General features: G+C 48.0%; 1 protein-coding gene across 1 annotated transcript; it reads left to right on the forward strand.

The window, feature by feature from the left end:
• The first annotated feature begins 12,067 nt into the window (after positions 1–12,067).
• LOC106423420 lies at positions 12,068–13,752 on the forward strand. The gene is made up of 4 exons (XM_048771273.1): positions 12,068–12,488; positions 12,555–13,235; positions 13,326–13,573; positions 13,732–13,752. The coding sequence occupies exons 1-4, from the start codon at positions 12,068–12,070 to the stop codon at positions 13,750–13,752; spliced, it is 1,371 nt and encodes a 456-aa protein (XP_048627230.1).
• The last annotated feature ends 10,033 nt before the right edge of the window (positions 13,753–23,785 follow it).

The following is a 23,785-nucleotide window of genomic DNA, read 5'->3' on the forward strand; positions in this document are numbered from 1 at the left end:
AAAGTCTTCACGGATCATAAGAGTTTGAAGTATATGTTCACTCAACCAGAGCTGAACCTTAGACAGAGGTGGTGGATGAAACTGCTTGTGGATTATGACTTGGATATTGCCTACCATCCGGGAAAGGCAAATCTAGTCGCGGATGCCTTGAGCAGGAAGACAGTAGCTTCAGCTTCAGAGAAAGACATGCATGAACTGGTTCACATGGTGGGATCCTTACGATTAGCCGCTTTGACCGATGAAGTGGAACAGTTGGGTCTTGGTGCAGTGGATCAGGCGGACTTGTTGTCAAGAGTTCGCCTTGCTCAGGAAAAGGATGATGATCTGATCAGAGCTTCAAAGAATGAGAAGACAGAGTATCAGACTTCAAACAATGGGACAATTTTGGTTAATGGTCGGGTGTGTGTTCCTAACGACAAAGGATTGCGGGATGAGATCCTAAAGGAAGCACATCAGTCAAAGTTTTCGATACATCCAGAAGCCAACAAGATGTACCGAGATTTGAAGATATACTATCATTGGGTTGGAATGAAGCGTGATGTTGCAAAATGGGTAGCTGGGTGCCCAATCTGCCAGATGGTTAAGGCAGAAAACCATGTTCTGAGCGGACTACTTCAGAGTTTACCCATTCCAGAATGGAAGTGGGATATGATCACGATGGACTTCGTGACTGGCTTGCCAATGAGGAATGGCAAGGACGCTATCTGGGTGATAGTGGACAGATTGACCAAGTCTGCGCATTTCTTGGCAATCAACAAGACAGACAATGCAGCAGTGCTAGCCAGGTTATATGTTTAACAGATCGTCAGAGTTCATGGAGTTCTGGTAAGCATAGTGTCAGACCGACACTCCAAGTTTTATTCAGCCTTTTGAAGGGCGATGCAGAAGTCGATGGGGACCAAGGTCCATATGAGTACAGCATACCATCCACAAACGGATGGACAATCAGAAAGGACAATCCGAACACTTGAAGACTTGCTGCGATCTTGTGTTCTGGACTGGGGAGACAAATTGGATAAATACTTGCATCTGGCCGAGTTCTCATTCAACAACAGCTATCATGCAAGCATTGGAATGTCTCCTTACGAGGAATTATACGGACGTCCGTGTAGGACACCGCTATGCTGGAACCAAGTGGGGGAGCGCAGCATATTTGGCCGAGATTTTGTGGAGGAGACAACTGAAAGAATCCGAGTCTTGAAACTGAAGATGAAAGAGTCTCAGGACAGACAGAAGAGTTATGCAGACAGACGTAGAAAAGAACTTGAGTTTGAAGTAGGGGACATGGTATATCTAAAAACCGTCACCTACAAAGGCAAGGACCAATCCTCAAAGAATGCCAAGCTGAGTCCAAGATACATGGTGCCGTACAAGACCCTGGAAAGGATAAGGTCACCGACAAACTGGAACTGCCTTCATCGATGCCTTAGTTCCATAACGTGTTCCATGTATCCTTGCTGCGAAAATGCATAAGGAATCAAGACAATGTGGTTTCTGAACTACCTCTGACTTGAGAGAAAACCTTACTGTGGAGGGACAACCAATCCAGATCATTGGTAGGAAAACCAAACCTGAAGGCAGAAAGAATATCAAAATGATCCGTCATTTGGGACTGCGATGGAGAAGAAGAAACGACTTGGGAGCCAGAGGCGAGAATGAAAGCTAAGTTTCCAAAGTGGTTTGACAAACTCAAGGAAGATTCCGGAAGAAAGACTCGAGGACGAGTCTGAGCCAAGTGGGGGAGAACTTGTAGCGACCGTGTTCCAAAGATCGATGATAGGATGATCTGAGGACTGACTGGCCGGACTATTGGAACATACTCAATGGGTTTGATGATGCTAGAAAGAGCTGGCCAAAGTTGTAAGGACTTACCGTCGGTGGATGGGAGTTCTTGGTTCGGAAGTCTAGGATCTGATCTGTTTTTGAGCCAGACAAAGCTCCATCAGTCGGTCTTACGCTCGGGTTATTGGACAGGCCGTTTGATTTGCAGAACTCAGTAGTGTTCGGCCAGTTCAATGAAAATCTAGGCAAAGCAGTATTTTCGGCCAGCAATGGCTGGATCCAGACAAGTGTTGTCGGATTCAGACATGACGGTTGAGCTGGTCGGCTAGACATCGATTGTCGGAAATCAGACAAGGCGGTTAAGACTGTCGACTAAGCTGAGATGAGCTGATTCAGTAGTATCGGTCTGATTCGGACAAGGCGGTTAGAGTTGTCGACTGGATCAGTCAGATCTAGCTCGAGTTTTGGCTAAATAAAACTGGCGGGAACAGTTAAAGTCCGAAAAATTGAAAAACTCGCGCTGGCACCCTTTGGAGCGCGGGGTGGCGGTTATGGATGAAGAGCCGCATGTAAAATAAGCGGGAACGGTTATCTTTGCACTTTCTCGGGCCTAAACTGCCCAACTGCCCATTTTGATCGTCTCCTAGGTCTTATTTCGCCATTTCTGTACGGGAAACAGAATGAGAGAACCAGAGAGAAACTTAGAGAGAGAAAAGTCTGATAAGAGAGAACTTTTGATATTTGGCTGGATCGATCAAGTCCGAGTCAAGAACGATCGTTTGTGGGGTGAATCCGACTGTCTGAACGTTCGAAGATCCAACTGAAACCGCTCAAGAGGTGTCAGAAGAGACTGAATCAAACAGAAGATACCGACTCTAAGACAAAGGTGAGTGCGTGACCGTAGCCTATTGTACTGAATCATAGTCTGAATGATAGGAATGTTCAATGTATTGATTTCTTATCTAATTCGAATTATCTGCTAAGTTCTGGCTTGGTCCGAACAGTCGGTTCCTTCCATCAACGCATCTGGATCAGATCATGCGCCTAGAGCCGTAATGGCCTGCTAGGGCTTGACTGAATCTGATGGCGCGTTGGCTTGGGACGATTGGGTCGGCTAAGTAACTGACTGATGATAAGCATGTCCATTTATTGACTGATTGACTCGATTGCTTTACATGGCTGAGTGAGATGGGATGACCGCATCACTAAGTGAACTGTTGCTTATGCCTCCTTGTTTTGGATGCAGATCAGGACCAGACCCGTAAGGGTAAAGGCATAGCTTGACCGCGGGACTAAGGCAGGAAGGAAGGATGGGGAATTTGGGTAGATGTAGGATGAGTTTAACTTGTAATAGCTTATGGCAAACTCACTTGTTAAATCGAACCTCAATTAATCTATTCAAATCTTATTATGCTTGCTTGATAGTCTGAAAACAAACTAAAACTCGAAAAAAATTCTAAGTAAAGAAAAATTGGAAAATGGCCAAGTTTGATCGAGGAAGTTTAGCCAGACTCGTATTGATGGTATGAAAAAATGGGTCGGGTCCTTTCACAGAGCCCGTGTTGACATTTTATCTAATAAATGCATTCGTTCCAGAAGTCAGGGTTTGTTGCACGTATTAGCTCTAGAATTACTATGGTTATCCGAGTAGTAGTTACCATCAAACCAACTATAACTGATTTAATGAGCCATTCGCAGTTTCACAGTCTGAATTCGTTAATACTTACACATGCATGGCTTAATCTTTGAGACAAGCATATGACTACTGGCAGGATCAAACAGGTAGCATTCATAAATCAGGGCAAGACCACGTCATATTACCACAAACACATTGAAAGGGGGAACAGATGCAGACTTGACCGTCATCTTTTGTCTGGAGACAAACGTGCTTAGCGGGACAGAATTTCTTCGAGTCACCGCCATAATATTTCCGCAACCGAGATCTCAGCAAACAGCTTATTCACCTTTGCGAACAATGCATAAATTATGCAAAGACGCAAGGATCACAAGTGTCGGCTTATGTGTTCACGACTTCCCAACTGAAGGAGATGCCGCAAATAACATTTTAAGCAAAGCTTAACAATTCTTTCCAGATTGGTACGCAACACAGGCCCCGGAGCAGTTCAACAAGCATAAAACTATGCTAGTGAAGAAACTGAGGAGGATAGTTGGTCTGTAGTTGGGTGCGCGAGCACAGAGCCTACAAACACAAGCTATCCCATCACCACTCATACGCCGAATGTTCATTTGCCCCTCTAACATAAATCTTTCCAACCACTCTTGAGATGTAATCAAAAGAGCAACTGGAAGATGGATGAAAGCAGGCGAAGACCACACAAGCGCGAAAATTTGAAGTTAGGGGCAAAACGGTCCGCCGGAAAATTCACCGGAAAAGTTATCGGAAAATTCCACGGAGACAATCCGGCCATCGACCTCAACCCAACACTACATACCCCTTCGGGTACTGACGGGAGGCTCAGAAGAGTGCATACTCCTTATATAGACAAAACACTTTTTTTCAGTCTGTCACCAGTAGACATTGGTTGTGTTCTGGGAGTATTTTAAATGTAAAAAAAAAACTTCGAATTTGAATCAGATTTTCTGCATACTTCATAAGAATGGTTAAATCTATGGTATGGTAAATTTTCATGATTTTCTTTTGCTTCTAACCATTAATTTTGCATGCTACAAAGTTCGGGGTTTCGTGGTCTAAACGGATGTCTACAGCAACTTTTGATCAACACTTGACATCCTAAACTCTTTATTGACATATGTTCGATGTTTCCGGCCACCAATGGCCGGATCCAGACAAGTGTTGTCGGATTCGGACATGACGGTTGAGCTGGTCGGCTAGACAGCGATTGTCGGAAATCAGGCAAGGCGGTTAAGACTGTCGACTAAGCTGAGATGAGCTGATTCAGTAGTATCGGTCTGATTCGGACAAGGCGGTTAGAGTTGTCGACTGGATCAGTCAGATCTAGCTCGAGTTTTGGCTAAGTAAAACTGGCGGGAACAGTTGAAGTCCAAAAAATGGAAAAACTCGCGCTGGCACGCTTTGGAGCGCGGGGTGGAGGTTATGGATGAAGAGCCGCATGTAAAATAAGCGGGAACGGTTATTTTTGCACTTTCTCGGGCCTAAACTGCCCAACTGCCCATTTTGATCGCCACCTTGGTCTAATTTTGCCATTTCTGTACGGGAAACAGAATGAAAGAACCCGAGAGAAACTCAGAGAGAGAAAAGTCCGATAAGAGAGAATTTTTGATATTTGGCTGGATCGATCAAGTCCGAGTCAAGAACGATCGTTTGTGGGGTGAATCCAACTGTCTGAACGTTCGAAGATCCAACTGAAACCGCTTAAGAGGTGTCAGAAGAGACTGAATCAAACAGAAGATACCGACTCTAAGACAAAGGTGAGTGCGTTACCATAGCCTATTGTACTGAATCATAGTCTGAATGATAGGAATGTTCTATGTATTGATTTCTTGTCTAATTCGAATTATCTGCTAAGTTCTGGCTTTGTCTGAACAGTCGGTTCCTTCCATCGACGCATCTGGCTCAGATCATGCGCCTAGAGCCGTAATGGCCTGCTAGGGCTTGACTGAATCTGATGGCGCGTTGGCTTGGGACGATTGGGTCGGCTAAGTAACTGACTGATGATAAGCATGTCCGTTTATTCACTGATTGACTTGATTGCTTTACATGGCTGAGTGAGACGGGATGACCGCATCACTAAGTAAACTGTTGCTTATGCCTCCTTGTTTTGGATGCAGATCAGAACCAGACCCGTAAGGGTAAAGGCATAGCTTGACCGCGGGACTAAGGCAGGAAGGAAGGATGGGGAATTTGGGTAGATGTAGGACGAGTTTAACTTGTAATAGCTTATGGCAAACTCACTTGTTAAATCGAACCTCAATTAATCTATTCAAATCTTATTATGCTTGCTTGATAGTCTGAAAACGAACTAAAACTCGAAAATAATTCTAAGTAAAGAAAAATTGGAAAATGGCCCAAGTCTGATGGAGGAAGTTTAGCCAGACTCGTACTGATGGTACGGAAAAATGGGTCGGGTCCCTTCACAGAGCCCGTGTTGACATTTTATCTAATAAATGCATTCCTTCCAGAAGTCAGGGTTTGTTGCACGTATTAGCTCTAGAATTACTATGGTTATCCGAGTAGTAGTTACCATCAAACAAACTATAACTGATTTAATGAGCCATTCGCAGTTTCACAGTCTGAATTCGTTAATACTTACACATGCATGGCTTAATCTTTGAGACAAGCATATGACTACTGGCAGGATCAAACAGGTAGCATTCATAAATCAGGGCAAGACCACGTCATATTACCACAAACACATTGAAAGGGGGAACAGACGCAGACTTGACCGTCATCTTTTGTCTGGAGACAAACGTGATTAGCGGGACAGAATTTCTTCTAGTCACCGCCATAATATTTCTGCAATCGAGATCTCAGCAAACAGCTTATTCACCTTTGCGAACAATGCATAAATTATGCAAAGACACAAGGATCACAAGTGTCGGCTTATGTGTTCACGACTTCCCAACTGAAGGAGATGCTGCAAATAACATTTTAAGCAAAGCTTAACAATTCTTTCCAGATTGGTCCGCAACACAGGCCCCAGAGCAGTTCAACAAGCATAAAACTATGCTAGTGAAGAAACTGAGGAGGATAGTTGGTCTGTAGTTGGGTGCGCGAGCACAGAGCCTACAAACACTAGCTATCCAATCACCACTCATACGCCGAATGTTCATTTGCCCCGCTAACATCAATCTTTCCAACCACTCTTGAGATGTAATCAAAAGAGCAACTGGAAGACGGATGAAACCAGGCCAAGACCACACAAGCGCGAAAATTTGAAGTTAGGGGCAAAACGGTCCGCCGGAAAATTCATCGGAAAAGTTATCGGAAAATTCCACGGAGACAATCCGGCCATCGACCTCAACCCAACCATCGATAGTGTTGGACCGAGCAGTCCAACACTACATACCCCTTCGGGTACTGACGGGAAAGCTCAGAAGAGTGCATACTCCTTATATAGACAAAGTATTTTTTTTCAGTATGTCACCAGTAGACATTGGTTGTGTTCGGGGAGTATTTTTAATGTAAAAACAAAATACTTCGAATTTGAATCTGATTTTCTGCATACTTCATAAGAATGGTTAAATCTATGGTATGGTAAATTTTCATGATTTTCTTTTGCTTCTAACCATTAATTTTGCATGCTACAAAGTTCGGGGTTTCGTGGTCTAAACGGATGTCTACAGAAACTTTTGATCAACACTTGACATCCTAAACTCTTTATTGACATATGTTCGATGTTTCCTTTCAAAAAAATTTCTACAAAAATTTTAATTTTTGAATTTTTGGCTTCTAGGGTGATTTTGGCCCACGTGGGCTGTCTGTTCAGTACACACAGGACGTCCGTGTGTGTGCGTCAGAACACACAAGACGTCCGTGCCTGTCCGTGTGTGTCCGTCTGCACACACAGAACATCCGTGGCTGTCCATCAGTACACATATCAGGACGATGGTCTTTGGACTCAGCACGCTGGCCCTTCCCGTGGACTGTTTTGGTGATTTTGGCCTACGTGGGATGTCTGTTCAGTACACACAGGACGTCCATGGCTGTCCGCCAGCACACACAGGACTTCCGTGGCTGTCCGTCAGCACACACAGGACGTCCGTGGCTCTCCGTGTGTGTCTGTGTGTGTCCGTGTGTGTCCGTGTGTGTCCGTCACCCCACACAGGACGTCCGTGGCTGTCCATCAGTACACATAGAAGCACGCTGGTCCCTGGACTCAGCACGGTGGCCCTTCCCTTGGACTGTTCGAGTGATTTTGGCCCACGTGGGCTGTCTGTTCAGTACACACAGGACGTCCGTGGGTATGTTTCAGCACACACAGGATGTCAGTGGGTATCCGTCAGCACACACAGGACATCCGTAGCTGTCCTTGTATGTCTGTGTGTGTCCGTCAGCACACACAGGACGTCTGTGGCTGTCCATCAAAACACATATCAGCGCGTTGGCCTTTCCCGTGGACTGTTCGGGTGATTTTGGCCCACGTGGGCTGTCTGTTCAATACACACAGGACGTCCATGGGTGTCCGTTAACACACACATGACGTCCGTCAACACACACAGGACGTCCGTCAGCCCACACAGGACGTCTGTGGCTGTCCGTGTGTGTCTGTGTGTGTCTGTGGATGTCCGTCAGCACACACAGGATGTCTGTGGGTGTCCGTCAGCACACCCATGACGTTCGTGGCTGTCCATCAGTACGCATATCAGGACGCTGGTCCTTTTGGCCTTCTCGTGGACTTTGGCCCACGTGGGCTGTCTGTTCAGTACACACAGGACGTCCGTGAGTGTCCGCCAGCACACATAGGACGTCCGTGGCTGTCCGTCAGCACACACAGGACGTCTGTGGCTCTCCGTGTGTGTCCGTGTGTGTCAGTGTGTGTCCGTCAGCACACACAGGACGTCCGTGGCTGTCCATCAGTACACATATCAGCACGTTGGTCCTTGGACTCAGCACGCTGACCGTTCCCGTGGACTTTTCGGGTGATTTTGGCCCACGTGGGCCCTCTGTTCAGTGCACACAGGACGTTCGCGGGTGTCCGTCAGCACACACAGGACGTCTGTGGCTGTCCGTGTGTGTTTGTCTGTGTCCGTCAGCACACACAAGACGTCAGTGGCTGTCCATCAGTACACATATCAGCACGCTGGTGTTTGGACTCAGTACGCTGGCCCTTTTCGTGGACTGTTTGGGTGATTTTGGCCCACGTGAGCAGTCTGTTCAGTAAACACAGGACGTCCGTGGGTGTCCGTCAGCACACACAGGACGTCCGTGGGTGTCCGTCAGCACACACAGGACGTCAGTGGGTGTCCGTCAGCACACACAGGACGTCCGTGGCTGTTCGTGTGTGTCCGTGTGTGTCCGTCAACACACACAGGACGTCTGTGGCTGTCCATCTGTACACATATCAGCACGTTGGTCCTCGGACTCAACACGCTGGCCCTTCCCGTGGACTGTTCGAGTGATTTTAGCCCACGTGGGCTGTCTGTTCAGTACACACAGGACGTCTGTGGCTGTCTGTTTGTGTCCGTGTGTGTCCGTTTGTGTCCGTGTGTGTCTGTCAGTGTCGGTGTGTGTCCGTCAGCACACACAGGATGTCTGTGGCTGTCCATCAGTACACATATCAGCACGCTGGTCCTTGGACTCAGCATGCTGGCCCTTCCCGTGGACTGTTCGGGTGATTTTGGCCCACGTGGGCTGTTTGTTCAGAACACACAGGACGTCCGTGGGTGTCCGCCAGCACCCACAGGACGTCTGTGGCTGTCCGTGTGGGTCCGTCAGCACACACAGGACGTCCGTGGCTGTCCATCAGTACACATATCAGCACGCTGGTCCTTGGACTCAGCACGCGGGCCCTTCCCGTGGACTGTTCGTGTGATTTGGCCCACGTGGGCTGTCTGTTCAGTACACACAGGACTTTCGTGGGTGTCCGTCAGCACACACAGGACATCCGTGTGTGTCTATCAGCACACATAGGACGTATGTGGCTGTCCGTGTGTGTCTGTGTGTGTCCGCTAGCACACACAAGACGTCTGTGGCTGTCCATCAGTACATATATCAGCACGTTGGTCCTTGGACTCAGCACGCTGACCCTTCCCGTGGACTGTTCGAGTGATTTTGGCCCACGTGGGCTGTCTGTTCAGTAAACACAGGACGTCCTTGGGTGTCCGTCAGCACACACAGCATGTTCGTGGCTGTCTGTCAGCACACACAGAACGTCCGTGGCTGTCCATCAGTACACATATCAGCACGCTGGGCCTTGGACTCAGCACGCTTGTAGCATCCCCGATCCTAGATAGGATCGTTGGGACGAGCCATGGTGCGAGGAGACGCACCAGACAGGTCATTTGGCCTAAGGACAAGCGTATCATGGCTCAAATAATAAGGTTAAGGGTATCAGGGAGCTGAGACTTAACCAGGATGGGTTAGAAGGAGGTGTAGGAGAGCTGGCCGGGTGATCTAACAGCTGGGCGGGGCCGGGAACAAGTTCAACCAGCTGAGGACAGTGTGAAACCAGCTCACTTAGTCCTTGGAAGCTCACTGGAGCTGATGGGTTAGCTCACTCAGCTGAGGCCAGCTAGTGGCCAGCTCAACTCAGCTCGGTGGAGTGTTAAGGTCTGGGCCGGTGTGGCCGGGTCATGGGCGGTTATGGGCTGGTGGGGTCTTGGCCTGAACCACCAAGGGTCCGTGGGGTCTTGGCTTTGGACAAGGGACTCTGGACAATGCTATGGGCCTGATTTCGGACAGCCCAAAGGAAGGGAAGAGCAGTTGGGCAGTTACTTCCGAAAAGGTGCCAAAGGGGCAGTTTTGTGCCCTTTCTCTCTAACTGCTTGGCCGGTTTCTCCAGGGCAGTTGGGGCTGGCTTCCTCTATAAATAGAGAGTCCCTGGCACAGAAAATGGCACAATTTTCTTAAGGAAAGCTCTGCCCAAATCGTGAGATAAAGAAAGAGAGAAAGAAGAAGAAGTGATCGGCCAAAGCCTTGGCCGAGTGTGTTGGTGACTGATTCAATCCGAAAATTGGTCTGAGGAAGTTGAGATTGCGGATGATGAGTAACAGAGGCACGGAGAGGGGCTTGAGCATGCCTGAACGCACGCCCAAGGTGAGTAGGATGGACTAAACCTTCCTGCCATGGCCGCGGTGGAATTCCGTGTGGGTTGTGGCCGGATTGGTGAAGCCAGACATATCTCTTCTCATTATCCTTATATTCCATCTCTGTTCCATCTCTATTCTGTATGTGACTGATGATTCGAAGTCAGAGGGATAAGATCAAGGCCTTGACCGGTCCAGGAACATAGTCCTTGGACGTTGGCCGGTTGGGCTGATCAGGGCCGAGTTCTATATGAACAAGGCCGGATCTGTAAGATCCGATTGTGGATTCTTCCTAGTTGGGATTTATCATGAATTATCATGGCTTCCAACTAATTTTATCAGATGAACATAGAGGTGGTCAGTTTGGTCGGTTTGGCTGTTTAAGGCCGACGTCTAGGGGGGCCGGGACCGGTTCTGGTGGTTCTGACTTGACCATTCTCTTAGATAGGATTTATCATGAATTATCATGAAGCCAGTTTAGTTTTTGGGAATATATTTGAGTAGGTCAGATTTGGGACTAGAACATGGCCGGTTTAGATTGATTGAGTCACTGGGTTGGATCTCTCTTGATTGGTGTGGCCGTGTGTTAGTTGGGTGTTCTGGAATCTTAGGTGGTGTTCTGATTATGGACGTGTGCCTTGTAAGTGGAATGGTTAGTTAGGGAACATAGAATAAGTGAACCGAACCATGCTATGCTATATATGATCGTTAGGGTATCGGTTTGTACTTACGTATATGTTTTGTGTTGTGTGATGGTTTCAGGACCAGACCAGGACCGTGGCAAGGCCAAGGCACCATGAAGACCCTAGCCGTGGAAGGATGTGTGGGATTTGGGATATTACTATATTTAGAACTTATGATTAGCCTACTGTGCAACTGAACCTATGTATTGAATCACATGTTTGTTATTAAAAAGATACGATTTCTTCTTATCCGTTTAGTCTTAGGAATAAGTTGCTTGAACCTCATCTAACTGATCAGGACTTAGGAATTATTGAACTTTAAAACTGAACAAAACTAGTAATAGGAGTTAAGTGAGGTCGCGGGTCCAAGTTAGGCTTAGAAGCCAGGATCGGGTCTTACAAGTGTGTATCAGAGCGGAGTTGATTCTAGGATTGTTATGGGGTTTGGGGATCACCACACATCCGGCCGGGTCTCATGGTAAGGTCTGGTTGATTGCGTAGTTAGCCTAAGGATTTGAGTGTTTTCCGTATATGAGCTGATGAAGAAACTAACATTGTGTGTTTACTTTGAATCCCAAGGGTACAAAGAAGTCTAGGACTTCTCGGAAAGGGAATGAAGCAGCGGTGCATCCGGCCAAGCGGGAACAGTTGGGGCTAACCCAACTGTGTTGTTGCCAATCCAAACGGATGGGGCAAATGTTGAGTTCGGACCGTCTGTTGTTCAGGTGAATCCGACTTAGGTTCGCATGGACGGATTGGGACGCCAGCTGGAACCGGAGCTGGAACCAGCTGATGGAGCTGGATGACAACAAGAAAGGGGGTTTGAGGAGCAAGGAGAGTCCTCGCAGACTGGTCGCCAGGACGATCAGATAGGCGGAACAGCTGGTCAAGTGAATCAGACTGCTGAACCGTCTATGAAAGAGGTGCTTGAAGCCATGAAGGCTATGGGGACTCAGATCTTGGCCATGACCCAGGCATTCACGCCAGTAAGGACAGCCATTCCCTTGGGGAATGACCGGACAGGTCCAATTGCGGCAGCTCAGGCAGCTGGTCGAGGAGCTCAGCAGCAGTTGGAGGAAGTGGCTGAGGTGATTGAAATCGATCCCCCAGCTAGAACTGCTAAGAGGATGGATTATCTGAAGCTGCTGGAGCACATATCCAAGCTGGGCACTAAACACTTTGCTGGAAGTGTTGATCCATTAGAGGCTGACGAGTGGAGGAGCAGACTAGTCCGTAATTTCAGCTCAACTCGATGCCCAGATGACTACAAGAAGGACATTGCGGTTCATTTCTGGGAAGGTGATGCTCACAACTGGTGGTTAGCTCTAGACAAGCGTACCAGTGGCAGCATTGAACGCTTCTCTGATTTTGAGGTTGAGTTCAACCACAAGTACTTCCCAGCTGAGGCGTGGGATCGCCTAGAAGCTAAGGTCTTGGACCTGGTCCAGGGTCGCAGGACAGTAAGGGAGTATGAAAAGGAGTTCAACCGCCTCAGGCGTTATGTGGGTAAGGAGTTAGAGGACGAGTCAGTACAGGTTCGTCGGTTCATAAGAAGCCTAAGGGTTGAGCTACAAACCTACTGCTCAGTTCGCACCTTTCACACTGTGTTCGAGCTGGTTGAAAGGATGGCCATGCTGGAAACTAACCTGGCCGAGGAGGCTAAACTAAAGACCCGGAGTCACACGACTCCTAGTGGTGGTAATAATGACCGCGAGAGGAAAAGGGACCAGGCTGAGGAAGGTAAACCTTCAAGTGGTAGGCCTGAGTGTCCCAAGTGCGGCAGACATCATGGTGGTGAATGCTGGAGAGCAATGGGAGCCTGTCTCCGATGTGGCAAGATGGATCACTCAGCTCGTGACTGTCCTAGACAGGAGCAAGGGGCTAGTGGAGACACCAGGACATGCCACTACTGTGGGAAGAAGGGACATCTCCGTAGGGATTGTCCTAAGCTGTCGTCCGGACTCAGCAAGAGTCGAGGAGAGGCTAGCCGGCCGGATCAGAACCGCGGGCAGACTTCAGCACCGCGCGTTTATGAGTTGGCTAAGGATGAGGACAGGACAGGACCATTCCAAGCGATCACTGGTAATTGTCTGATCTTGACCTTTTCAATTCAATAGAATTGCATGGTACGGAACTTAGAATGGTTAGATACGTAGATTGGGTTGTATGTAGGGACCCGAAGTATTGGTGGTGTGGAAACACATGTACTTTTCGATACTGGTGCTACACATAGCTTTGTGAGTCCCGGGATGCTCGGAAAGGGGTTGTTCCAGTTGGGAACGGGGGATTGTCCTGGGGTAGTGAACGCGGCCGGTGGGCAAGTTATGAGTTCACTAGGAGTGATTTGGGACATCCCAGTGGAGATCCAAGACAGGGTCATGCCTGTGGATCTTGTGGTAGTTCACCTAAAGAATCACGAGGTGATATTAGGTATGGACTGGCTTGGAAAGAACCGGGCCACTCTTGACTGTCACCGGGGGCGCGTGCAGTTTGAGGGTGGGTGTGGATCTCCAGTCAGGTTCCAAGGTATACATCCGATCTCTGGATGCTTGGTGGTGTCAGCAATCCATGTTGAAAGGATGCTGAGGAAGGGTTGTGAAGCTTATTTAGCCACAATCGCCACTAAGGAGGTCTTAGGGGGTGGTGACCCGGTGGGAATCCCGCTTGTCCGGGAGTTCCATGATGTGTTTAGGTCACTACAGGGCATTCCTCCTGATAGGTTGGATCCATTCATAATAGAACTGGAACCAGGGACGGCCCCGTTATCCAAAAGTCCCTACAGAATGGCTCCTGCCGAGATGGCCGAGCTTAAGAAGCAACTGGAGGAGTTGCTGGATAAGGGTTTTATAAGACCTAGTGTATCACCTTGGGGAGCACCGGTTCTTTTTGTCAAAAAGAAAGATGGTAGCTCCCGGTTGTGCATTGACTGTCGAGGGTTGAACCGGGTTACTGTGAAGAACAAATACCCATTGCCTCGGATAGATGAGTTACTGGATCAGCTCAAGGGTGCAAAATGGTTCTCCAAGATCGATTTGGCTTCTAGGTATCATCAGATCCCTATTGAACCCAATGATGTTAGGAAGACTGCATTCCGAACAAGGTACGGGCACTACGAATTTGTAGTCATGCCATTCGGACTAACCAATGCACCAGCAGCCTTTATGAAGATGATGAATGGTATCTTCCGGGATTTCTTGGACGAATTTGTAATCATCTTCATAGATGACATACTATTATATTCTAAGAGTGAGGAAGACCATGAGAGGCATCTAAGGGCTGTGCTCGGACGGTTGAGGGAACAACAGCTCTTTGCCAAGTTGAGCAAGTGCAGTTTTTGGCAAAGGAGTGTTGGGTTCCTTGGACACATCGTGTCCGATCAAGGAGTCTTGGTTGATCCAGAGAAGATCAAGGCCATACAGGAATGGCCACAACCTAAGAGTGTCACGGAAGTCAGGAGTTTCCTAGGGCTGGCCGGTTACTACAGGAAGTATGTCAAGGGGTTTGCCAGTTTGGCCCAACCGATGACACAACTAACTGGGAAGGATGTGAGATTTGTATGGTCTGAAGGGTGTGAGAAGTGTTTCTCTGCCTTGAAGAATATGTTGACGAATGCACCCGTTCTAGTGCTACCAGAGGCGGACCAACCATATGTGGTATACACGGACGCATCCATCACCGGATTGGGATGTGTATTGACCCAACGCGGAAAGGTCATTGCCTATGCCTCTAGGCAGTTGAGGAAGCACGAGGGTAACTACCCAACCCACGACCTGGAAATGGCCGCGGTGGTGTTTGCTCTCAAGATATGGCGATCATACTTGTATGGTGCCAAGGTTCAGATTCTGACTGACCACAAAAGCCTCAAGTATATATTCACTCAACCTGAGTTGAATTTGAGACAAAGAAGATGGATGCGTTCCACAATGTGTTCCATGTCTTGCAACTAAGGAAGTGTCTATCAGACCAAGATGTTTACATTCCGGAGATACACTTTGATTTAGGAACGAACCTCACCTTGGAGACAAGGCCGGTTCGGATCATGGACAGAATGGAAAAGGCAACCCGGAACAAGACAACTCAAATGCTCAAGGTAATTTGGGAGTGCAACGGTCGAGAGGAAGTAACTTGGGAAACAGAGGCAAGAATGAAGGCTGAGTTCCCTGAGTGGATGAAGCAATTTGAGGAAGAGTCACTTGGTTCGGATTCGAGGACGAATCCATATCAAGTGGGGGAGACTTGTAGCATCCCCGATCCTAGATAGGATCGTTGGGACGAGCCATGGTGCGAGGAGACGCACCATACAGGTCATTTGGCCTAAGGACAAGCGTATCATGGCTCAAATAATAAGGTTAAGGGTATCAGGGAGCTGAGACTTAACCAGGATGGGTTAGAAGGAGGTGTAGGAGAGCTGGCCGGGTGATCTAACAGCTGGGCGGGGCCGGGAACAAGCTCAACCAGCTGAGGACAGTGTGAAACCAGCTCACTCAGTCCTTGGAAGCTCACTGGAGCTGATGGGTTAGCTCACTCAGCTGAGGCCAGCTAGTGGCCAGCTCAACTCAGCTCGGTGGAGTGTTAAGGTCTGGGCCGGTGTGGCCGGGTCATGGGTGGTTATGGGCTGGTGTTTGCCTGAACCACCAAGGGTCCGTGGGGTCTTGGATTTGGACAAGGGACTCTGGACAATGCTATGGGCCTGATTTCGGACAGCCCAAGGAAGGGAAGAGCAGTTGGGCAGTTACTTCCGAAAAGGTGCCAAAGGGGCAGTTTTGTGCCCTTTCTCTCTAACTGCTTGGCCGGTTTCTCCAGGGCAGTTGGGGCTGGCTTCCTCTATAAATAGAGAGTCCCTGGCACAGAAAATGGCACAATTTTCTTAAGGGAAAGCTCTGCCCAAATCGTGAGATAAAGAAAGAGAGAAAGAAGAAGAAGTGATCGGCCAAAGCCTTGGCCGAGTGTGTTGGTGACTGATTCAATCCGAAAATTGGTCTGAGGAAGTTGAGATTGCGGATGATGAGTAACAGAGGCACGGAGAGGGGCTTGAGCACGCCTGAACGCACGCCCAAGGTGAGTAGGATGGACTAAACCTTCCTGCCATGGCCGCGGTGGAATTCCGTGTGGGTTGTGGCCGGATTGGTGAAGCCAGACCTATCTCTTCTCATTATCCTTATATTCCATCTCTGTTCCATCTCTATTCTGTATGTGACTGATGATTCGAAGTCAGAGGGATAAGATCAAGGCCTTGACCGGTCCAGGAACATTGTCCTTGGACGTTGGCCGGTTGGGCTGATCAGGGCCGAGTTCTATATGAACAAGGCCGGATCTGTAAGATCCGATTGTGGATTCTTCCTAGTTGGGATTTATCATGAATTATCATGGGTTCCAACTAATTTTATCAGATGAACATAGAGGTGGTCAGTTTGGCCGGTTTGGCTGGTTAAGGCCGACGTCTAGGGGGGCCGGGACCGGTTCTGGTGGTTCTGACTTGACCATTCTCTTAGATAGGATTTATCATGAATTATCATGAAGCCAGTTTAGTTTTTGGGAATTTATTTGAGTAGGTCAGATTTGGGACTAGAACATGGCCGGTTTAGATTGATTGAGTCACTGGGTTGGATCTCTCTTGATTGGTGTGGCCGTGTGTTAGTTGGGTGTTCTGGAATCTTAGGTGGTGTTCTGATTATTGCCGTGTGCCTTGTAAGTGGAATGGTTAGTTAGGGAACATAGAATAAGTGAACCGAACCATGCAATGCTATATATGATCGTTAGGGTATCGGTTTGTACTTACGCATATGTTTTGTGTTGTGTGATGGTTTCAGGACCGTGGCAAGGCCAAGGCACCATGAAGACCTTAGCCGTGGAAGGATGTGTGGGATTTAGGATATTACTATATTTAAAACTTATGATTAGCCTACTGTGCAACTGAACCTATGTATTGAATCACATGTTTGTTATTAATAAAGATACGATTTCTTCGTATCCGTTTAGTCTTAGGAATAAGTTGCTTGAACCTCATCTAACTGATCATGACTTAGGAATTATTGAACTTTAAAACTGAACAAAACTAGTAATAGGAGTTAAGTGAGGCCGCGGGTCCAAGTTGGGCTTAGAAGCCAGGATTGGGTCTTACAACGCTGGCCCTTCCCTTGGCTGATTTTGGACAACCATAGACTGTCCGTGGACTGCCCATCAGTACACATATAAGCACGCTGACCACACATATCAGCATGCTCGTCCTTTTCATGGACTGTTCGTTTACTGATTTTGGACAACTGATGCACAATGTCAGTACACATATCAGCACGCTGGCCCTTTTCGTGAACTGTTCGTGTACTGATCTGGACATGAGCTCAAGTTTTGATGTACTGGACTGTCCAAGTCAATCTGATTGATGCTAGCCCGAGTTCTAATGAACCGATGGTCCAAGTGTACTTATGCTGGCTCGACTTTTCATAATCCCACCAAGTGTTAACATTTTTCCCTTGGTTTTTATTGTGGTATGATCGAGGCCAAGCATACTGAACCGGCAAGCGTACTGAAGGGCAAGCGTACTGAAGGGCAAGCGTACTGAAGGGCAAGCGTACTGAAGGGATGAATGAAAACTCTTTTGGGTTTTAATGCTCCCATCAGGATGCTTTTGGCCGAGACTGGTGCACATGCGGGCTGCATTTCATTGGCCAATCTGAAATATTAAGGCGAGAGTGAATTTCACCAATTAAAAATCTCGAACCTTCGACGACGTCTTCTTATATACTTGAATTTTTTTTGGGTTTTTTGTTTTTAACGTTTTGGGAGGAAAGTGTGATTGGAAAGGGGGAGGGTCGAATCTTAGCGACAAAGGACTGAATCTCAGTGGATCATGGCAGCAAGGCCACTCTGCACTTACAATACCGCATCGCGTATTTAAGTCTTCTGCAAAGGATTCTTCCTGCCGCTCGGTGGTAATACTAGTGAGGCATTCCGTCGAACGGAGTTAGCCAACGACACGTGCCTTTGGGAGCCAAAGCTCCTAGTGAGGGTCGGCAATCGGGCGGTGGGCGCATGCGTTGCTTCTAGCCCGGATTCTGACTTAGAGGCATTCAGTCATAATCCAGCGCAAGGTAGCTTCGTGCCACTGGCTTTTCAACCACGCACGATGACCAATTGTGTGAAGCAACGGTTCCTCTCGTACTAGGTTGAATTACTATTGTGACGCGGGCATCAGTAGGGTAAAACTAACCTGTCTCACGATGGTCTAAACCCAGCTCATGTTCCCTATTGGTGGGTGAACAATCCAACACTTGGTGAATTCTGCTTCACAATGATAGGAAGAGTAGTGGTATTTCACTTTAGACCGCATACTTTTATGGAAGTCCTGAAAGGATTCTCTCAGGGCGATCGTTGATGGAAGAGTTACTTTTTTACGTTAGATTGGATCAAGCCTCGGTTGCCGTGGAGTGCCTTCCCTCGTTCAGGCGATTGTGGGGGGGGGGGGGGGGGGGGGGCGGTAGGAGGTAACGTGTTGAATGATCACTCGTTGTTTTCTTACCACCCGTTTTTTACTTTATATCTGAAATATGTCTATTTTGTAGTGCACAACCCCATTCCTCCTTTTCCGGAAGATCTGTGCGTCGTCCGAAACCTTCTCCGTGGTGGCCCCCTGTTTTGGGGTTATTTCTCTCCCGAGAGGGTCCGTGCTGAGGTCGAGACTCATCGATCTTGTTTCAGCTCGTCGATTGATGATGACATTGGGTGTTTTTTGAAGATACCTCCTTGCCTGCTGTCTATGCCACTGGGCAGAGCAGTGGTCAAAGGCCGCCCGACGCTGAGGATGATGCAGAACTGACCGTTGAGGATCCCGTCTTTGGTGGGTGAGAAGGTAGCGATTGGATGGACTGATCCTTTGTGCCGATGGTTGAGTTCGATTATCGTTTATCTGTTTTTGGCCGAGTGTGGCCCTTTAAATTTGGATTTCGCTTAGGCCTAGATGGCCGTATTTGTATTTACGGGGACTGGCCGTTGGTGGCTTTGAATCCCTTACCGCTTTACGTGGTTTTATATATATGATGAATGTATCATTTTGAGTTTTTCCTGAGTAGGTTAAAAGTAAATATGAGTTTTCGTCTCATATTTAATTCCGATGAGACGTTCAATCTGTTGGTTCGTTCGTGATTTTTGTAGAAAATTACTTATCTTTACGATTTTTGGGAACATTGAGATGTTAACGGAGAGACATGGTTTAGGATCCCATATCTTTTAGATATCATGTCTTGAGATGTTTGAGACCAGAGCATTGGGTTTAGGGCAAGACCTAGGTTTACTTTCAGTTAAGGTTTGTGCGGTGACTAGCCGGCTATCGTTTTTCCTGTTGCAATTTCTTCCTGACTCGTACCGATTTAAAGTCCGCGATAGGTTCTCGGCTTATATGACTTGTATGGTACGAATCGAGCATCTTCTCAGAGGCAATTTTTAAGCCAACTAGGAGTGCTAAACCAAAACTTCGGATTTTTGTTGTAGCGCGCTTTCTTCCTTGTGTTGGACGTTTTGAAGATCAAAAGACTGATGGAATTGCGTCTGTTTAAGACGGCTGGCGTGTTCGTCAGGGCCAATCGACGAACTGGGTGTAAGGTTTTGGTGGTCGCGTTCGGACAATTTGTTCGTATTATCTTCGAATTTTAACATTGCGACGTCTCGCAGTTGTTTGACAGATGATAATTTTACGATTTTGGGCCGGATGAGGCCGCAGACCAGAGTCTTAATGTTTCCAAGCGTGTCCGGAAAGTTTTTGCGTTTAACTGAAGCGTAAATGTTTTTGATAAAAAGGAGCAACGTAGATTGTAGTAAAAGTTTTTGAAGTTTCTAAAAATTCGATTACAATAATGAAGATTTTTCTTAATGGGAGTATACGAGTATACGCACCCACTCCCCCCCCCCCTTTTTAGAGAGGGGGATAGCTGAACTCGTCTTTTGATGAGCTGCCTACGTACCCCTTTCGAGGATCAAGCCATCTCGTAGTTCTGTTTCATACCGCGAGCGTTTTTACTCGGCGGTAGACGTCGTGCTGCTGGGTCAACGCTATTTTCCGGATGTTCCGATTGAGTTGTAGCGTCGGCTTCGGACTCGTGTCGAGTTTCGACGTCCGGTGCATTTGCGTCGCCAGACGATTTTAATTCGTCTTTCCTTGGGGCATTTTTGGCCGAAGATTGATCCATCTTCGTGTGTTTTCGATTCGCAGTTGCAGAAATCGTGAGTTGCCTTAACTTGTGCCCTGCGAGGAGGCATAGCCACGACTATTTTTGGCATCCCCAGATAGCCGCGACTCCGCTTGAGGTCGGAAATTTGAGACCCAGGTGGTAGGTTGATGGAACTGCTTGCATGGCATAGAGCCATAGAGTTCCCATGATCACGTTGTAGATAGCGGGATGATCGACTACCGCGAACTCTACGATTTTTGTGATCTCCTTGGCCATGACTGGCAACTGGATTGATCCAAGAGTCATGGATACTTCACCTGAAAAATCCGTGAGCGGTTTGGCGTTGGAATTACTTCTCCGAGTTTGATGCTCATCCGCTTGAGAGTGTCGCGGAAGATTACGTTGACCGTGCTTCCCGTGTCGACGAGTACCCTTTCGACTTCTAAGTCTCGTATGACGAGATCTATGATGAGCGGATTGCAGGGAGGTTGATCGATGCCGCCGGCTTCCTCCTTTGTGACGGTGATCGAGCAATTTTGGCCATCTCGGGGAGGAGCCCATGTAGGCCAATTTGCACTCGACTCTGCCTTCCATTGGTAAGCCTTGATGGCCGACACAGTATCGCTGTAGTATTGTGATCCTCCGATGATCATGTTGACTCGGCGATGATTGTTATCATTCCCCTTGTCGTCCGGCCTCCTACCGCATTTATCCCCAGGCTGGTTTCGTGGAGGGGATTTTTCAGCGGGCGGATTTCTGTCCGTCTTTGGAGGGCGATCAGAGTCGAGGATGAGATCCTTGACGCTGGTTACTTCCGAGAGCTCTCCAGAGAGTAGCTTTGCGGCCAGCCTTGCTCCCAAGACTTTGCAATTGGTCGTGGAGTGTCCTCGGGACTGGTGGAACTCACAGAAGGTGTTTTTGTCATACCCTTGATTGCGGGTCCACGTGTTGCCCGTGGTTCGGCCTTGATCCGAATTGATCGCATAATTATGCGCCCCTTGAAGATCTTCCCCCCCCCCGTGATGGTTGTAGTTATCGTTACGAGAGTTCTTCTTTCTCGCTTTCGGATCCACGTCCTTCGAGGATGGTCTTGTCGCCTTATGTTTTTGCAATAAGACTTTAGTTTCTTCCTCGACTATGATGTAGTCTGTTGCTTTGTGGAGGGCGTCCTGGATCGTTCGCGGTTTTTCGAGGGTTATCCACTTTCTGAATTTTTCGAGGATCGTTCGTTCGCGGTTTTTCGAGGGTTTTCCGTGGATTTTAGTGCGTTGTGCCGCGGCGTTGGCTTGTGCGTTGGCCATGGATACGTCCGCTGCTGGAGTGTGGAGATTGGTGCCGCTGCCTCCGTTAAGAGGAGTCTGCACGTTATCCGCGTCGTTAATTGACATGTCTGATTGAGTGTGGTGTGGCTTTTGTGGGAACCAAAATTTGCACTGTCGATTTTCGTTTAAATAAGTAAACTAGGAAAACCCTAATTTCCCAGAGGACCCGGATATCTCCTAATACCACACGTTAAGCAATCAGAACACGAGAATAACAACGATAAAAATAAGAAATCAAAAAAAGAGAGCAAAGAAGATCTTATTCCGAATTTGCGTATGAGTGTTTACAACAAGGTATAAGCCTGGGCTCGAGAGCTGTCGGCGAGATTCCTAGTTCTAGCAACCCTAAGACGGCTAAACCTAATTGAGTCGCAGCTCAAAATAACAAAAACGGAAAATTGCCTAAATTGCTCTAAGTGCTAAGTTTTCTTTGAAAAATCCTCTCTCCACGCTCCTCGCCTAGGACTCCTTATATACTAGCTCCAAGGTCGGTTTACGCTATTACTCTTCTGCCTTTAAGCCGTCATAGCATAAAAATGGAGATATTCCATTTTTCACGATCTTCACAATTATCTTCAAAACTTCCGTATTTATACGCGGAAACTTGACATTTATCCTTCCTTGTAGACCAAGCGTAAACAGAGTTGTGGTTTACGGGCTTTTGGTTAAGAAATCGTAGGATGGGCCCCGAGTCGTGTTTTAGGTCCCTTTGGGCCGTCTTCCGACTCGAAGCGTTTACTACGATTTCTTTTGATAAGGAACAAACTTTCCGTGGTATTAATCCGCAAAGTTTGATCGATGATTTAGAATAGCTGATAAAATAGACTGAGCTCGCTACGGTCTTCGGGAGATAGCATTGAAGGTTTGACGAGAGTGCATGGACTGGTGTCGTCTCGACGTTTCGGAAGAGCTCGGTCGCTGCATAGCGATCGAGCGGGACGAATGCTCGGTCGCTACGTAGCGACCGAGCTTGGCTCGGGCTCGGTCGCTATGTAGTGACCGAGCAGGACGGGCGCTCGGTCGCTACGTAGCGACCAAGCTTTGGCTCGAGCTCGGTCTCTACGTAGCGAACGAGCAGGATTTGGCTCGAGCTCGGTCTCTACGTAGCGACCGAGCTTTGGCTCGAGCTCGGGTTGGATGCACGGTCGCTATGTAGCGACCGAGCTTGGCTCGGATTTGGTTGCTACATAGCAACCGGACAGCGTGTATGTGCGGTAGTTATGCAATGACCGAGCTTGGTTCGTTTGCTTTGAGCCTTCAAAGATACTTCTTCGTAAAAAACTTCGTATTGGTTATTATTTTTTTTTACGAAAATTATATTTTTCTTTTTACTATCTTTTTCGGAAATGCGATTTCCTAGGGTTTTCGGGTGATAATTCCGTCGTGACCGTTTTTGACCCAAACATCCGCCAGCACACACAAGACGTCTGTGGCTGTCCGTGTGTGTCCGTGTGTGTCCGTCAGCACACACAGAACGTCTGTGGCTGTCCATCAGTACACATATCAGGACGCTGGTCCTTGGAATCAACACGCTAGCCCTTGATGTGGATTGTTTGGGGGATTTCGGCCCACGTGGGCTGTCTGTTCAGTACACTCAGGACATCCGTGGGTGTCCGCCAGCACAAACAGGACGTCTGTGGCTGTCCGTCAGCACACACAGGATGTCCGTGGCTGTCCGTGTGTGTCTGTGTGTGTCTTTGAGTGTCCGTCAGCACACACTGGACGTCAGTGTCTGTCCATCAGTACACATATCAGCACGCTGGTCCTTGGACTCAGCACGCTAGCCCTTCCCGTGGACTGTTCGGGTAATTTTGGCCCACGTGGGCTGTCTGTTCAGTACACACAGGATGTCCATGGGTATCTTTCAGCACACACAGGACGTCTGTGGGTGTCCGTCAGCACACACAGGACGTCCGTAGCTGTCCGTGTGTGTCCGTCAGCACACACAGGACGTCTGTGGCTGTCAATCAGTACACATATCAGCACGCTGGTCCTTGGACTCAGCACGCTGGCCCTTCCCGTGGACTGTTCGGGTGATTTTAGACTATGTGGGCTGTCTGTTCAGTACACATAGGACGTCCGTTGGTGTCTGTCAGCACACACATGACGTCTGTGGCTGTCTGTGTGTGTCCGTGTGTGTTCGTCA

The sequence above is a fragment of the Brassica napus genome, unplaced genomic scaffold (genome assembly GCF_020379485.1).
Source record: "Brassica napus cultivar Da-Ae unplaced genomic scaffold, Da-Ae ScsIHWf_1086;HRSCAF=1550, whole genome shotgun sequence".
In the NCBI taxonomy this organism is placed as follows: Eukaryota; Viridiplantae; Streptophyta; class Magnoliopsida; order Brassicales; family Brassicaceae; genus Brassica; species Brassica napus.